At 34.0% G+C, this 18,413-nt stretch overlaps 1 protein-coding gene across 2 annotated transcripts in view; it reads right to left on the bottom strand.

Moving 5' to 3' along the window:
• Nucleotides 1–18,413, bottom strand: part of LOC143214845 (protein gooseberry) — a 63,222-nt gene that overhangs the window by 13,141 nt on the left and 31,668 nt on the right. The window contains exons 3-5 of one of the 2 annotated variants that reach the window (XM_076436321.1): nucleotides 17,702–17,831; nucleotides 8,226–8,397; nucleotides 6,536–6,817 (exon numbers count right to left, since the gene is read on the bottom strand). In XM_076436321.1, coding sequence (XP_076292436.1) covers nucleotides 6,536–6,817; nucleotides 8,226–8,397; nucleotides 17,702–17,831 — 584 coding nt within the window. The remainder of the gene's footprint in view (nucleotides 1–6,535; nucleotides 6,818–8,225; nucleotides 8,398–17,701; nucleotides 17,832–18,413) is intronic. The other variant, XM_076436322.1, reaches the window with a different exon arrangement.

Raw genomic sequence — 18,413 nt, 5'->3', positions numbered from 1 at the left:
GGAAAATACGGAAAACTGAGAGCGAATCGTGAAAAGAAGGACCGAAGGAACGGAGACCTAGAATGAGACACATCGTGAGAGAGTGCAGAAAGGTGAGAGTAAAAAAGGGAAGAGCGAGACAGAAGGGAGAACAGGTGAGATTGGAGGACTATCAGACAGAGAAAGGTTAGCGGAGGAGAGAAAGAGAGCTATCGGTTCGGTGCGGTGTGGTGCGGTGCGGTGAAGCAGGCGAGGCCCCACCGACACGTTTTCTGTGTGGTCCTCAATTATGTTGCTTCTTCGGCCCCCGTAATGAAACGCTACCGGCTAATCTTCGCCGATGGCGATGATCCAGCTTTAACCTGCAACGGCGTGGCCTTTCTTTCACCCCGGAAGCGATTCGACCTCGACGCTCGGTAGCCCTACGAATTCTTACGAACTTATACTTCAGTTCAGTTGGTTCTTTTCATCCATTTTAACTATGGAAAACTAACGATCTCGAAACATCTGAGCATTACCACGGGAATAAATATTTTCAATATTCGATACTAAGTAGACAGTGAATTTTCTATGCATTTATCACAAGAATGATCGGTGTACTTTAAAACAGTAAAAACATTAGAAATGCTGTTATAATACTTCAGTTCACTTGGTTCTTTTCATCCATTGTATAGGTTGGCAACTAAATTTGCAACCTTTTGTTTTGTAATTCTTTTATTGTAGCATTATAAACTTATTCAGTGACCACTCCTTGTAAACTGTATGTCATTGGGAAGCTCTGACTTTTGCGATTAATTTGATATAAAATACTCGTGCTTAAAACAAAATCCGAATTGTATAATCAGCTTTTCTTTTTCAGTAAAACTCGATATCTCTTATGGTTGAAGAGTCACCTTTTTTCAAAAATTGCAATTTATCGGAATTGTACAAAAAATACTAAAAGTTGCATTTTACAACCTCTTCACGTGGGCCCATATTAAAAATTTTAAAAATACGGTTTATAGATCTGTGTCAATTAAACATATTCTGAAAATTTCATCAAAATTGGTCGACGTTGCAATGAGCTACAAACGTTTAAAAATGGTAAAAATTGCAGATTTTCATCATTAGACTGCGGAAGTTTATGTAAATACATATATCGATACGCAAATATTATTTTGCATATGTTTTCTACCATGTGCATATGCACGTTATGTTACATATCTCTTTTATTCAGTATATTTTACTGCGATTTGTTTGACTTCAATATTTTATGCCGAAAATATTCTTTTGAGTATTCTTTTTTCTTAACATCCAAAAACTGTAAAATCATTAATTCACGATCTTTATGTTGATTCTGTAAATAAATAGTTGAAGATTTTGATGCAGATGATATAGTTGCAATTGCAACAGCTCAGAATGTGTTGCAACAGACACAAGTTGCATACAATTTGACGTTTATAAAGGTACATTTGCAAAATCCTTCCAGCCACAATGAAGAGACTGGAAACTGTCGGTTTACCCTTAACAAATTCAATGAAAATATTCATGCACTGTATTGAACATTTAAGAGCTGTTCCTGGTAAATGTGGAGATCAAATTCGTGTTAAAATAGATGCAGTGGTAAAAAAGAAACCTACTTTATGCGAAATATCTAAACTCGTGAGGATACTAAGCGGTGAAAATGTGTAAACTAATGTACCACAGCGATATTGGCACAAATATAAATATGCACTCATCACATCCTGTGATATACATAGAATGTACTGTTTCAGCATATAAGTCAAAATAAGTTAACTGACAAACGACAACAAGTATAAGTGTTACAAACATGAAAAAATTAGTAGCAACTTATTATAACGCAAATTATATGGTGTTTCCGCATAAATAAATTGTTAATTAAAACATAACTGATAAATATCGCTTTCTATTAGTTCTGATCATATTTTTCGTGCACATTTGCATATTTTTTGTGCATATTTGTATATTTTACGTGCATAAAGATCCGCAGTCTACTTATAACTTTTGAATCATAAAAGATATTGGGATGAAATTTGCACTAAAATTCATTTAAAACATAGTCAATTTCAACTATAGACAAATAAATATTTTTTTAATTTGGTAAACAATACTTTTTAATCAATTGTCATTGATATTTTTGACTAAAAAAATGGTTTAAATTCAAACTTCCAAACCATTTTTTTACTTTTTAAGTATGTATTTTATATTTGTTTTATACATGAAATGGTTTATGGAGCGGGTAAAATGTAAATTTGAGGAAACTTTTTTTAATCAGCGCATACAAAAAGTAACAAGAAGGTAAAAACGCCTCACAAGCGTGTCAAAAGATATTTTTTATAATAATTCACAAATTTATAATATATAATAGTTTAGTGATATTTTTGCATAACTTTCGATATGACATTTCAAATGAATAATATCCAAGTGATGGGTTATAAGTAGATTAAGAAAAAAATGTGATAACAACAACAGTTTTATGATATTACAATAATAGCATATAATGATAACATGAAACATAAAAAAAATTATATTTGTTTATACTTTGTCAGTCTTCATTCTCAAATGGTTTTGTCTAGCATTATTTTTTTATAGTCCACGCATTTCAAAGCCTGCCTTTTCTGTTACTTAATTATTAATGCTTCAGCTTCTGGTTATAAATTCTGTATTTTTTTCTTAGCCGATTTTACTCGCAGTGCTGATATGTGCGGGTCAGATATTAATAACAGTCTATAAATTATATTTTTATTTGTTAACTTTCTGCTAAATCTTCTCGTATGTTTGTGTCTGAATTGTTTAAAGCCTTTGTGACGTGTTTCCTGAGGCTTCTCCGATAATAATTGACCGAAAGTCGAAGACTCATTTGAAGGCTTACCTGCACCATAGCATAAACATTTCTAATGTCTCTAATCCAAACAGTTCGTTGAGAAGAACTCCGCATCGCTTTGCAAAGTTTGGTCGGAGAATACAAATGTAGCCCGTAAAGCGCAAGGGGACGCGACGTAACATTAACAGTTTTAAACTGCTATAATTTGCAGAGTCTGGCGAATACTGAAATAATTTTGACACAATTAAGTAGAGGAAGGGTTACTAAAGATATTCCAATTTGTTAGAAGTTGGGACACCCTGGGAATTGAAAGATATCTCTCACCGATTATAAAGAATTTTTAAAATTTTCTCTATTCATTTCGGCATTAACTTTTAATATATTATGCAGACTAATTAATAATGCAAGATACGATTTTCTATCGCAAAAATCTGTTTTCAATTTTAAAAAAAAGCGAGTAAAATATATTATATAGGAACGTCAGGGCATTGCATCAAAGAGAAGCAATTTTTCTCGTGAAAAATACTCTTCTAAAAATGTCCATCTTTCAATGTTTATTACAACTATAATATTTATTAAATTGTACTAAATTTCTTCATTTCCGAGGTCCATGAACATTTAGGAGCAATGTTCATCGATTAGATATCGATACGAGAAAGTTTTTGGGCAGAAAGTCACTGAATTTCTCGATCCGGACCGGCCTAGGTTACACTAGCGATCCGCTTGTTCATCTTTTTCCGTAGACTTTCTTCGTTTGCAGTCTCTGCGGCACTCGAACGAATTGGCCTCTACACTTCACGTGTAACAGCACCGTACAGCAGGCCAAGCATTTCGCCAACCTGTTATTACGCCACAATGGCAGAATTAATTGTTCGAAAGATTCTGCGAGCAAAAGCTTCGTAGATACTGACTCTTTCTTTCCGCCGCATACCTCCTGGCGTTCTCTCCTTTTTCTTTCCGTGGCTACCCCTCTGGTGAGCGATTCGACTGGTTTAAACGTCTCGAGTAATGCATCTCTGCCTCGACAACGTGCACTTTTCTTCCACGCCGGACCTGCCTCGTGGAGGGTCTACCATTTATTTTTAAGTTTAGACGAATCTACGTTATTGTGATGAGGCTGACGTATTGCTCCTAGCGTATTACTCTAAACAAACACGCGATCAAACGAGTTGGCCGTTTGGTGAAACAATAATTCACACGTTGAACGTACCTAATATTTAGATTCGTTGTTAACCCCTTGCCGTACCATTTTTTCACAGTCACAGTGGTTAAAACGTCTTTATCCTCAAAAATGTCGTAGAAGAGACAAGAAAATTTACATTTCCTCTCAGAAATACGTGGACAACGCGTTTGATTTTTATATAAATCTTTGATCAGTTTTATTTAATTTTATGCGGTCAGTTTACACAGTTAATAATAACACTGTCCAACAAATTTCAACTTTTTTTGTGATTTCAATATACTGTTGGGTCCTTCTTATAGAATTTTTTGCGCTGATTCCGAATCTGGTTTTAATTTTTTTCCTATACGTCCAGTTTTTGAAAATCATGGCTTTGAAAAAAAAACATATTTTTCAACTTTAATCAAATATTGTGATGTTATTATAAAAGATATTGAATTGTTGTTTACAGCAAACGATTCTGTAGACTTTCCCGAATACAGTGATATCCAATATTAATACATTATAATTGTTTAAACATGTTTAAACAATGATTAAAGACGGAGAGACACCACTTTTGCACCAATTTTTGCGGATATTTTCGAATTTATCTCAAAAAATAAGGGTCCAGCGAAAAATTGAACTATACCACGCGAAAGAGCAGACTTTTATCTTGAGAAACCCCCCTGTGAAGTTTGCATGGTCGACGTTTTTACCGAACCAGAAAGCAAAATATCTTCGCCCGACATGCGTTGACGCCAGTGGTGCTCTTCCACTAGCGCGGTCGTTCGTCGGGATACGGCGCGGCGCGCTGCGCTGCGGTGAAACGGCGGTGTGGCTATAAGCGCGCAATTATGTCAGCTTACTTAAATGTAATATTGTATTAAATGTTATATTGTTGTTATTTATTATTTATTAGTATATTTATTCTGTATAAATTATTTTATGTATTTTTTAATGTTAGTCTCTCGTTTATAGTATATTTAATACAAAAAATACCTTTTGTAACAAAAAAATAATTTATTCACACACTACACTATTACACTATTTACAATGCTAATATATATGTGTACACTATTCAGATATAATACACTACTAAAATACATATATTATATACACAACAACTAAAATACTATAAATAACTATAAATGTTTTTTATGAAGTTTTATACGTAGCAATGCAGATTTGAAATGCTTGACACGACTGATTTCAACAAACACAAAGCCGAAACTGAACTCTGGCATCAGTTTTCTTAAGAACCAACACGATATTTTGAAATAAATGACGATCTATGGACAACGGAATACATACAATGTAAGGAAAGTCTGCAATGCGGTGACTGAAAAATTTTATTTTCAGTAATTGTCGTCTTATCTATGTATTGTAATTATAGTGCCAATGAACACTCGAGATTCTTCCGAGTAAAATAAGTCCAAACACAATATAAACGGGACTATTTTTATTGACTTAAATACATAATTAAAATAGTCTGCTCCATATTAAATCGATATAGTGTATTATATCTGAATAGTGTACACATATATATTAGCATTGTAAATAGTGTAATAGTGTAGTGTGTGAATAAATTATTTTTTTGTTACAAAAGGTATTTTTTGTATTAAATATACTATAAACGAGAGACTAACATTAAAAAATACATAAAATAATTTATACAGAATAAATATACTAATAAATAATAAATAACAATAATATAACATTTAATAAAATATTACATTTAAGTAAGCTGACATAATTGCGCGCTTATAGCCACGCGCCGTTTCACCGCAGCGCGCCGCGCCGTATCACGACGAACGACCGCGCTAGTGGAAGAGCACCACTGGCGTCAACGCATGTCGGGCGAAGATATTTTGCTTTCTGGTTCGGTAAAAATGTCGACCATGCAAACTTCACAGGGGGGTCTCTCAAGATAAAAGTCTGCTCTTTCGCGTGGTATAGTTCAATTTTTCGCTGGACCCTTATTTTTTGAGATAAATTCGAAAATATCCGCAAAAATTGGTGCAAAAGTGGTGCATCTCCGTCTTTAATCATTGTTTAAACATGTTTAAACAATCATAATGTATTAATATTGGATATCACTGTATTCGGGAAAGTCTACAGAATCTTTTTCTGTAAACAACAATTCAATATCTTTTATAATAACATCGCAATATTTGTTTAAAGTTGAAAAATATGTGTTTTTTTAAAACTCCATTTTCTCAAAAACTGGACGTATAGGAAAAAAATTAAAACCAGATTCGGAATCAGCGCAAAAAACTCTATAAGAAGGACCCAACAGTATATTGAAATCACAAAAAAAGTTGAAATTTGTTGGACAGTGTTATCATTTCTGCCAGGGGATCATATTTCAATTATGAAATAATTCGAAGGTGTAATATAATTTAATCGTTTTCCCTTCAATATATCTACAATAGCCATCTATAACATTTGATCATTAAATCACAGAATTTTTACTCGATTACAATAGTGCACCGTAACTCATCGCATTAATTACAACAAATCAAACCGTTGGCGCGAAGAAGAAGAAGCAATAGAAATCTGTAGTGGTAACTTACCCATAGTTCTCTGCGGTTGGTCTTGGCCATTGTTGCTGCGCGGCGTAGTAATTTTCGCTGTAGTTATAATGCTGAGGATAACCAGTCGTGGTTGTTGCGGCTGCAGCTACTGACGTTTGACCATAGCTTTGATAAGTTTCAGCACTACCGTAGTGCTGAGACTGAAACGACTGTAAATTCATTGTGTTGAAAGCGTTCAGTTGTTGACTATTCAGCTGCTTGCGAAGCCTAGCCCGTCTGTTGCTGAACCATACTTGGACACGAGCTTCTGTCAAGTTTGTCCTGTAACAATAAGAATCGAGAATGTAACAATAAGAATAGGCGTTCAAGATAATTATGTTTCTTCTATCGATCATATTTGCTGTTAATAAATGATAAATGCTTTCGATCGTTTATTACTAATTATGAAGGAATTTTGCTAATTATCGATTATACACTCTTTTCGAGATTTTAAGGTTATCAAAGTTTTATATAAATGAGATTTCATATTTTCATTACAACAGTCATATGGCTCATAAAAAAAATAAATACGACGTTGTGCAACATGTTGACCTTCAAGTAACCTTCAGTCGTGTAGAAGGTATTTTGAAAACTTTGCTATTGCTTTAAATCGTAGAGAAAATACTCTATGTAAAGTAGAATACTTATTTACATGTATCTTGATCGAATCGTTGTATATTGTCTACTCTTATTTTCAATACGAAGATAAATAAAAAATATTGGGTCTGGGAAAAAGTTCGTGGCGTTTTTCCCGATAGATGACGTCAATTGCAGATAACTCAGGAAACCACTAAACAGAGCAGAGATACCACTAAACGCTCGTTGGAAAGGTTGGAACATACTCGTGGAACACTTCGAGCGTTACTTTGAGTGTATAAACATCGAAATTGGTGCAGTGGCTGGAAAGTTGTTTGCGTTTGAAAATGGAGAAAAGTAATGAAAAATTGCACTATATTTTGCAATATTATTATGACAAAGGGAAGAACGCTGCGCAGGCTTGTGAAAAAATTTGTGCTGTGTACGGTGAAGGTACTTTATCAAAATCTACTGCGCGGAAATGGTTCGCTCGCTTTCGTTCTGGTAATTTTGATGTGAAAGATGAGTCACGCTCTGGTCGTCCAATCACTGAAAAAAGCTGATGAAATTCTTGAAAAAGTCCAGCAAGATAAGCATATCAGCAGTGTCGATATTGGTATGGAGCAAGGCATTGACCACAAAACTGTTTTGAACCATTTACACAAAGCTGGCTACAAAAAGAAGATGGATGTATGGGTGCCTCGTGAGTTAACATTAAAAAATTTAATGGATCGACATCTTTCGCGACCCGTCAAAAATTGCGAGAGCTTGGCTGGGAAGTTTTGTTGCGTTCACCGTATGGTCCAGACGTAGCACCCTCTGACTATCACTTGTTTCGATCTCTGCCAAACTCTCTCAATGGAATTAAGCTGCTTTCAAAAGAAGCTTGTGAAAACCACTGAATTCAGTTTATCAACCAGAAACCACAGGAAGTTCTTCGCCGATAGCATCATGGCTCTACCCGAAAAATGGCGAAACATTGCCGATAATAATGGAGCATATTTGGTTTAAATAAATTCATTTTCACAATATAAGAAAACCAGTTGAATTTTACTAAAAAGTCGCCACGAACTTTTTCCCAGACCCAAAATATACATATATATATAAAACTTACTTTTGGGCTAACTCTTCTCTGGTATAAACATCTGGATATTGAGTTCGGTGAAAAGCTGCTTCCAATTGCTCGAGTTGTTCACCAGTGAATGTAGTCCTGCTTCTGCGTTGTTTTCTTTTCAACGCAATTCCTGGCTCGCTTTCTGTATCTGAATCGTCACCGCTACTGCCGCCTAAAACAAAAAAACATAGTTATGTGTGTTACGTAATAAAATTCAAATAAGCGCGTAGCAATTAGTAGCAATAAAAGATTGTTTACGAGCTAGTAATACGCATGACATGGCGATTCGTAAAACGCGGTTTTTACGTTTGTAAACTGTAAATTGCATCGAAGTTAGAGAATAATCATAGATAAATATCTATGTGAAGAAAAATATTAAATTAATATGTTATATAGTTATTAAGATATTACTAAGATGATATGCTATAAGTGTATCTTATAGTGTTATTACTAGACTGCGGATCTTTATGCATTTATAAGAAGAATGGGTACGTACAATTTAAAACAGTGGAGGTGTTAAAAAGATTTAAGACCACCAGTGTATCAGTTTCACCTTAAAAAGATAATTAAAACAAGAATGAATTTATTATTTGGCTCCCATGCCTTGCAATTAATGCAAACACTTCTTATTTTGCATAAAGATCCGCAGTCTACTAATCACATATGCGGTTATATTCACCGATGGCAATTGTCAGCAACTTTTAAATTAATTTTAATGAACACTCATTGTTCAAACATCTTGCCACTAATCGTAAGATTGCTGCATTTTCGAAGATTGGTCATCGTCGCATAAGGAAACATCCTCATAAACATAAACGTAAAATTGAGTTGTCCGTGAATGCGAAACGGAAGAAGCACGGATAAAAATGAAAGATATTTTTCACATTAAGCGAGTAATGTACACACTCAGTAATTTGCATTATATTTCAATTACATTTTATTTCAATTACATTGTACTTCGATTACACTCATGATTCGCGTAATTAGCAATGTATTTAAATTTATTTCAATTACATTGTACTTCGATTACACTCATGATTCGCGTAATTAGCAATGTAATTCAATTCCAATGTATTTAAATTAGCACAACTCTGGCACTCGAGTGGCGACTCTGTAGCACCACATAAATATTGCTCTATCAGTAATGTAAAATAATTGTTACGTTCTTCAATTATTTCATATCAAATGAACTACTAAACATTTGATTATTGCATGAGTAAATTGCATCAGTTTAATATGCATAAAATGAAGAAAAAATCATGTACATGGAAAAGAAATATTCTAGGTCAGAAGGAATATGTTTTTTCGTGTCAAAATAGTTACGAGTGCAAAGGGTTAAAATTGGTTAGGATAATTATTATATGTATAATAGTTTTATTCGATCTCTGTAGGCAGGGAAACGACGCTAAGAATGTTGAATTCTTTAAAACACGCGATCGAGGCTCTTCTTATCGAAGAAAGGAATCGACGATGAAGTCCGAGCGATCCAAGAGATGCTACGGAGCGGAGCACGCTTCTTAATAGCGGCAAGAAGGTCTCCCAGACCAGCACGTGCTGCACGTCAGATACCGAAGATAGGAAGCGAGTCGTTCACGCCCACAGTTCACACGCCGGACTCGGCAACCCACCATTAAGACCCTTCTGATTACAGCCGTGCCAGCCGAACCTATACTAAACTAAAACACTGGAGAAATTAGGGTTCGCCGCGAAGAAATTAAGTTCTTTGACATGTCCCGTCCCACACGAGCTAAACGAAAGCCCGTCTATCGTCCATCCACGAGATTCGTACTTTCGTTTACCGAACCGTACTATGTTCCCCTTCTCTATCACGAATCTCCTGTCGCACAGTGGCCCACTTCTATACTATACAATAGATGGAATTCATTAAAAAGTGTTCATCTCATGAAATACGTTCAAACTAGATCTTTTCCTAAGCTAATACTTGATGGAGTCTGAAAAGAATGTAAATTTATATCTAGACAGCGGATCTTTATACAAAATAAAAACTTTGTACCTGAATTGCGACAAACTGGAGCGAAGTGGAAGTTTATTTTCTTTCTTACGGGGGTAGACTTGTTTTTCCAGGATTGCAAGGGTGCAGAGGATGCGCCTTCTTATTTCACGATAATGCAAAGATGGGGGTTTTCAATAGTCAAAAGCGCTACACTTTTACATTTACGAGGGGTAATTTCCATTATTCGGAAGCATGTAGCTGTCTGTCGCAGCTTTATGAAAATAGGAAATTTGGGGCTGATCGCGGCCTAGATTCATTTTTGAAACACTGGAAATCCCTATCTTTGCATTATCGTGAAATGAGAAAGCGCATCCCGCACCATTGCAATCCTAGAAACGAGTCTACTCCCCTTAATATATTTAATGGATTGAAAGTAATATGTAACAGTATTTTTAAATTCTTCTAATATTTTCACTGTTTCAAATTGCACCTACTCATTTTTGTCATAAATGCTTAAAATCCGCTGTCCACTTATATCTGATGTTATTTGTTAAATTATATAATTTTAAGTTTCATGAATTTTCAATAATTTGAATATTTGCAATCCTTAAAATAATTACAACAACGATTTTGTCCGATATTTACTCTGAAAGCAAGGTTAGGTTCGCTCTTAGTACGACTGATCTGCCCTCTATAACGAGGACAGACCCTGTCCTCGATTTGGCCTCCATTTGCCATGGAATTTCGGCGCCAAACTCTGTCGCCAAATACCGAGCCTAATGCGGAAACAGATGCGTCGGTATTTGGCGCCTTTGGTGCCAAATTCATACTAAATCAAGAGCAGATTGCTTACTGGATTGTTATAGGAGTAAATATCGAGGAAAATCGGAGTAAATTTTACTATGAGAGGAAAAATTGAATTTTATTTAAATGTCTAAGTTATATAATTTTAAGTTTCATGAATTTTCAATGATTTGAATATTTGCAATCCTTACAATAATGACAATAAAGAGGTTAGGTTCGTTCTTAGTACGACGGATCTGCTCTCGTTATGTCCTCCATTTGGCATGGAATTTCGGCACCAAACTCTGTCGCCAAATACCGAGCCTAATGCGAAAACAGATGGGTCGGTATTTGCTTGCAAAGTTTGGTACCAAATTCATAGCAAATCAAGAGCAGATTGCTGACTGGGTAGTATCAACCCCTGAACGGTGCTTATTATCTTTTACGGGCCCACAATTTGTAGTGTGACAAGTGATAAATGTCGAGAATATATTCCCATAGAAAACCGCAAGAAGTAAATCACCTAAAACGATGTGCACAACTAATGGCGAAGTGCATGTTCAGATCACTAGAACGTCTAAATCAATATACAGTGTAGTGTGGTTCGCTGACCAAAGGTAACAGAAGGTTGGTCCTGATATTGGTGGTTCGAGTGGTGGAGGCAGATACTCATACATACATACACACACGTATACCAGTTATACAAATCTCGGGAGACCACACGCCGCCGCGCCGCCGTGGACCTTTTGCAGACATATTTACGCCCTCTGCTCTTACTATTCTTTTTCGGCATTATTCTCCTTACGATAATCTCTTCATTAAAATTTTTATATTACACGTTTACCGTTGTGCAGCCAACCAAAATGTATAGATTGTTTAAAACCTTTTGTATTTAACATATCGCCGCCTGAATGTAAGAACAAGGTAAATTGAAATTTGGACATTTTGAGTTATCTACTTCATATCAAAGAAGACATCAAGTAGAATTTAATATACAATAAACTTTATAACCTATTAAAGTAATCTACGACATCTAGTGAGCAGTGTTCAAAGTAGATAAAAAATAAATACAGATTTCTATTTATGTTATAAATGGGCAACTCGACTTTAAAAAAATTTTTTTTAATCCAAAATGATGTTTTTTCTTACACATATACACATATATAATACTTGCATAAGATATTATTGTTATTATTAGACAGCGGACTTCATGCATTTATGAGAGAAATGAGTAGGTGTAATTTAAAACAGTAAAAACATTAGAAGAATTTAAAAATACTGTTGTATTATTTTCAACCTATGTATTAAACATATTAACAAAGAAAATAAATTTCTATATCACTTCAGTTTGTTGCAATTCAGGTAGAAAATGTTTCTTTTGCATAAAGATCCGCTATTTAGTTATTATCTACATAAATATATGTATTCATGCAACGCGCAAGCATATTGAAAACTTTAAAGTCTGATTATTACGCTGACCCAGCTTCTTTTCTTCTTGAAATATTTTTTTTGCATTTGAGTTATTGTAATAAATGCGTGCATTTAATCTTCAATCGATTACATTGATCTGACAGCAAATCAAAGAGAGAATACAAATGCCCAGAGATATTTGGCAGCTGTGTTGAGAAGCGCATTCGACGAAATGCCTTTTTCGTTCAACATGACGTGACGTCCAATTGAACGTCCATTAATACAACAGCGAAATCGAGGCGTCTGTCACTTGATGTATTTTCCCCTTGTACGAGCGACTATAGACGCTAATTACCCATAGTTTTGGTTAATAATTGAATTTACTTGAAAGAGTTCAATTAATTAATTAATAAAAATTATATATGCAATATAATTTTTAATAAACATAAAAATACAAAAATTACACGATAGTATTTATACACGAATACGATTTCTAAGAAGTTAACAAGATTATAATAACAAATAGATCTTTAATTAGATATTGCTAAGTTAACAAAATAATATGGCTCTTGGATTCGATTTCGGAAAAAGTACATTTTTATATCATTTCTGTTCTCTACGATTAATTTAGACAATTTTTATTTTGCATTTTGCAGTCTACTAATATGCAACTACACAATTCTAAACAATTATTAATTATTGGTTTACTCCTCGAAAATTGTTGTCAAGTTCATTTTCCTGACTACCGAAATGACGTTACCACAATTTTGTGTAATACATATGTATACAAGGTATTCTCGTCATCATCATAGCCAACGTCTTTCTCGAAAATTATTCTGATTCGAAAAGAATGTGTGAAAGAGGAAAATGATATACTGTTTTCTGCAAGCACTGTAATGACGTCCGTAATTTTTTGTTGTTATATATTATATATTATTTATATCATATGAAAGCGTGTGCCAAAACAAATTCATTCGTGAACGACACACTGATCTTCAAGGTCATGCAAGGTCACAAATGGAAGAAACATTTCGCAGAACATGTCCAGAAGTGTAAACGACGTGAAAAGTAAAGTAATTGACAAATAAATAATGTAATTAGGACAGTCAGTCAATAAAAAATCCTTGTAAACACATTCGCAGGAGGTACCCGAAGTATTTCTTCGATTTCTAACCTTGTGTCAGATCTTGCAGGTCATTATGTTGTATACGCTTTCATATGATATAAAAAATATGCATAGCATACCATTTTACATATTGAAGGTCACCTTCATTTCTAAAAAAATAATGCAGTTAACAAAAAATTGCAGACGTCATTAGAAAATATCTTTTTAATCTTTTTCTTCTTTCATTCTCCTCGAATCAGAATAGTTTTCGAAAAAAATGTTGGCTGGTAATGAAATGTCACCTTCAACATTTTCCTCTTTCATTTTCTTGAAACCACAAAAGAGCTTTCGAAGAATATACGCTGGCTAGTAATGACGCGATCACCCTGTAATATCGGTGACAAATTGATTGACACGATTTGAGTGACAATAAAGCGGAAATCTATTCAATGAATAGTGCAAAGTGATCAACAGGTGGGTAGGCTGTGACCATAATCGCGTTCCAAAGATTAGATCGGGTTGCAATTCCCGGGGTACATCTAATCAAAACTAAATCTTCTAGACATGGTAATAAACTCGACACATCTACGCGCCACGGGACGCCTAATATTTCTTCGCGAACTCCACTCCTGCTAATAAATAAAAAACCAAGCGACTCCTTTTGCATCCACCGACCGGGCCTATATTTTTGTTAATCTCTTGCTACCCTTCAAATTATTCTGCTTTCAGCGAGCGAAAATTCTTATTCTTTGACACTATTATCATAGCGTTCAACGTTTAAATAAATATGCACACAAACTCCGTAGCATCGATAACATGGCAACTCCATAATAGTATGTGAAAGAATGGCTATCAATTATGGACATTAATAAAAAATGGACATTAATTAGATATGAAATAAAGCAGTGGAAATATATTTTTTCTCATATATTACTGAAATAATAAAATTATTACATGAGAATAAAGAAATATTACAAGTCTATGCATTCAAATACGTACACTTATGTTGAAGAAATGCATTCGGTCGCAGTTGTGAAAACAAATAGTAAAAATTGATTTTTACAGCTTTTTTTCTGGGCCAATAACGAAAAAAAAAATGTGTTTGGTCAACTCGTATTATACATTCTGAAAATTTCATTGAAATTGGTGATTTGGTTTACGAGTTATAAACAATCAATAGTGGTAAAAATTGTAATTTTGTACCACTTTCAAAAAATTGTAATTTTTACCACTTTTGATCGTTTATAACTCGTAAACCAATTAACCAATTTTCAAGTTGTAAAAATCAATTTTTACTATTTGTTTTCACAATTGCGACCGAATACATTTTTTCAACATATTTGTTAAACGTCATTTAGTAAACTAATTCTTCCAGCCTTACAAAGAAGTTGTTTACTCCATTCATAAAAAAGTTATCCTGATTTAAAGTGTGTGTGATTAGTAGACTGCGGATCTTTATGAAAAATAAGAAGTGTTTGCATTGATTGCAAAGCACGGGAGCCAAATAATAAATTCATTCTTCTCTTAATTATCTTTTTAAGGTGAAACTGATACAATGGTGGCCTTAAATCTTTTTAACACCTCCACTGTTTTAAATTGTACGTACCCATTTTTCTTCTAAATGCATAAAATTCCCAGTCTAGTGATTAGTTATGCTCCTAACTGTATTATACTAAATGATTTGGAAATAAATGACTAGTTGTTTCGTAGTTTTGTGTATTTCAATGTAATTGGACGAAACCGGGGGAAAAATATGTGGTAATATCACGGTAATAAATAAAACGGTAATATTATCATTGCTATAAGACTGAAATGTGGCCTAACCTAACCTAACCTTACAAAAATGAACATTACGTATCTACTAGGAATTGAAAATCGCACTCTCGTTCTCTCGTACAGTGGAAAATATGTATTGCCAATATGCATGCAGTACTTATCGTTACGGTTACCTTAACTCAATTAACTTAATGTTTCTGCACGCTATAATTACGCTTATCGCTCGATTACCTCGAGCGTTTCATTTACGCCCGCCTAATGGTTTATGCGGTGTTAAAACAGCGACGCTGTTCGCAAATTTTGAGTGTACGTATCCTTCTCGAAAATCTTTTTAAGCGGCGAGCCGCTGAATCCGGTTTTCTTAATTATTTCACCGAGATTTGTAAGATCGCATCGCCGTGATCACAGAAGGAGTTTTTTTAATGAATTTAATCGTTACTTTGTGTCAAATTAAGCGACCACGAAAATATGTCATTTCACTTTATAATTATTGTTATCCGTTTCAGGATTCAAATGCGCTGCTTATAACAAGACAGCGGATCTTTACTGAAAATAAAGATTTTCGTGGTAAAAAAATATGTAGTGCCAATTTACAAAATGCAAGGTGGCCGTCATTTTTCATGAACAAATTTCGTTTTTCAACTGTATTGCATTTTGTAGTTGACAAAAAACTAATTAATTTTGTTGCAAACATGCTTTTATCTGGCTACCGGAAGTGCCCGAAAAATCTTGGCGACAGTTTCGTGTGAGACAACCCGTATAAGTAATAATGAGAACGACAAAGAAAATGATTCAACTCCTCTTTCTACTACTTTAATTAATGCATCAATGTATATAACAGCGAACATAAATTTTAATTGTAGAATACGTAGATTCTATGTATGTAGGTATATATATAAAAATTATTCTGAATATTGATGAAGCAATTTTTAGTGGCAACTAAGCGTTTCTATTCAAATTCAAATGCAGAGGCATGAAGCGCACAACATTCCAGGAACGTTATAAAGATAATTACCAGGCAGCGAATCTTTATGCAAAAGAAAAATTGTTTGCATAATTTGTAACCGACACAGTACACAGAAACCAAACAGGAGTTTGTTTTCCTATTTCGTGGTTTTATCGAGTTGTACAAAATGTATTGAAAATAAATTTCTATTTCATTCCAGTTCGTCGCAATTCAGGTAGAAAATTTTTATTTTGCATAAAGGTCCGCTGTGTACTTATATATTGTTTAACACTACGAACGAGTGCATGTAAAAACGATGTGAAATCAAAACAATTTATTTGATGAAACAAGAATAAGAAAATTGTATGCATTTGTGATAAAAATGGGTGCATGTCATTTCAAATGGTAGAAAGATTAAAAGAATTTCAGAATATTAACACAGTTTCTACAACTCGATAAAACTACAAAAGAGGAGAACAAACTCTTGTTCGGTTCCTGTGTCGGTCACAACTGACGCAAACAATGTCTGTTTTGCATAAAGAGTAGCTGAAATATTAGTATTAAGAATAAGAAATTAAGAAATATTAATATCAATATTGAGAATTAATAACAAAGATTTTCTTTCTAAATATATTAAATAGGCTGAAGATAATATAGGGTGAGTCCGAAGAAACAGAACACCTAAATATCTCCGTTACATTTCGTTGTACAAAAAAGCTTCTTAGGACAAAGTTACACTGTTTGAAGGGCCACATGTAACGGTGTAAGGGAAAAAATTTTCAACGTGATTTTTTTTCAAGATTTCAAGGTCTGATATTTTTTTCAATGGATTGAGATATTTTTTAATACATCAATCGATGCAGCTGGACATTCGTTATAAAAAAGTACTAACCCATGTATGTCGAAAAGTTAGTAGTTCAGGAGATATTTCAATTTAAATAACTCTAAAACACCATTACTATCGTACTAAGGCGTTAGCGTTTACTTGCTAGTGTAAATTGAAGAGTTGAAATTGAAATTGAAATATTGAAGTTGAAATTGAAAAATTGAAATTGATGTTAGCGTTTACTTACTTGTGTAACGTCTTAGTACGACAGTAATGGTGTTTTAGGGTTATTTAAATTGAAATATCTTGTGAACTACTAACTTTTCGACATATATGGGTTAGTACTTTTTTATAACGAATGTCCAGTTGCATCGATTGATGTATTAAAAAATACCTCATTCCATTAAAAAAATATCGATGACCTTGAAATCTCATAAAAAAATGACCGCGAACATTTTTTCCCTTACACCGTTACATGTGGCCCATCAAACAGTGTAACTTTGTCTCAAGAAGTTTTTGTGTACAACGAAAAGTAACGGAGATATTTAAGTGTTCTGTTTCTTCGGACTCACCCTGTATAATGGTATTTTTAATTTCTTCTAGAACTTTTGGTATTTGTTTTTCTGTTGCCTAAATACAAGTATGAAATATATTTAATGCGAGGAAATAGACGCACCAAGTATTCCATCGATCGAATGATTCCTGCGAGGATCATCACCAGGCCGAGTTTGATTTGCAGGACCGCGGATAAGTCTCGATATACTGGACACCGACGGCGCCGAGGCCTTATCACAGACACCGTCCTGCTGGCAGAACCACATTGGACTAGTTAGTATAGAAATTAAAAGTAATAATATTAGAATAATTATTTTTCATTCGATTAGGTTGTTATGCATATGAAATGTTGAAAGAGATATTAGTTTAATAGCTTTCGTCTTAAAGTGATGTCATTTCGTTTGTTAACTTCTTTTTGTCAAAGCATATTCCATGATAAATAAGTAATACATAATTACAATAAATAAGGTGACATGTTTTAGGATCGAAAATATGAAATAATAGGTATTGTAAAAATATTCGATATTCGATGAATTTCAAATACAAATTACAAAAGTATTTCACATTTCATAACATGATTGAATACAAAATGCCAATGTATTCGTTAACAGAACTGATGTACGTATTCAATAGAAGTACAGTAAAGCCTTGATCAAAGAAAACGGAAACCATACGATCTATAGAAAACGGTTATCCCCTCACCCGATCGCCGAGCAGTGTAAACATGCCGCATAATCCTGTACGGGGTCGGTAATATCAGTGTGAACTACTAATCCAATTACAAAACTTCGTTATTATTCATTATTTTTCTATGGCACTTCCACCAACTTATT

This window comes from Lasioglossum baleicum, chromosome 13 (genome assembly GCF_051020765.1).
Source record: "Lasioglossum baleicum chromosome 13, iyLasBale1, whole genome shotgun sequence".
In the NCBI taxonomy this organism is placed as follows: Eukaryota; Metazoa; Arthropoda; class Insecta; order Hymenoptera; family Halictidae; genus Lasioglossum; species Lasioglossum baleicum.
The sequence above is the reverse complement of the archived record's forward strand: the minus strand, read 5'-3'. Positions and strand labels throughout refer to the sequence as shown.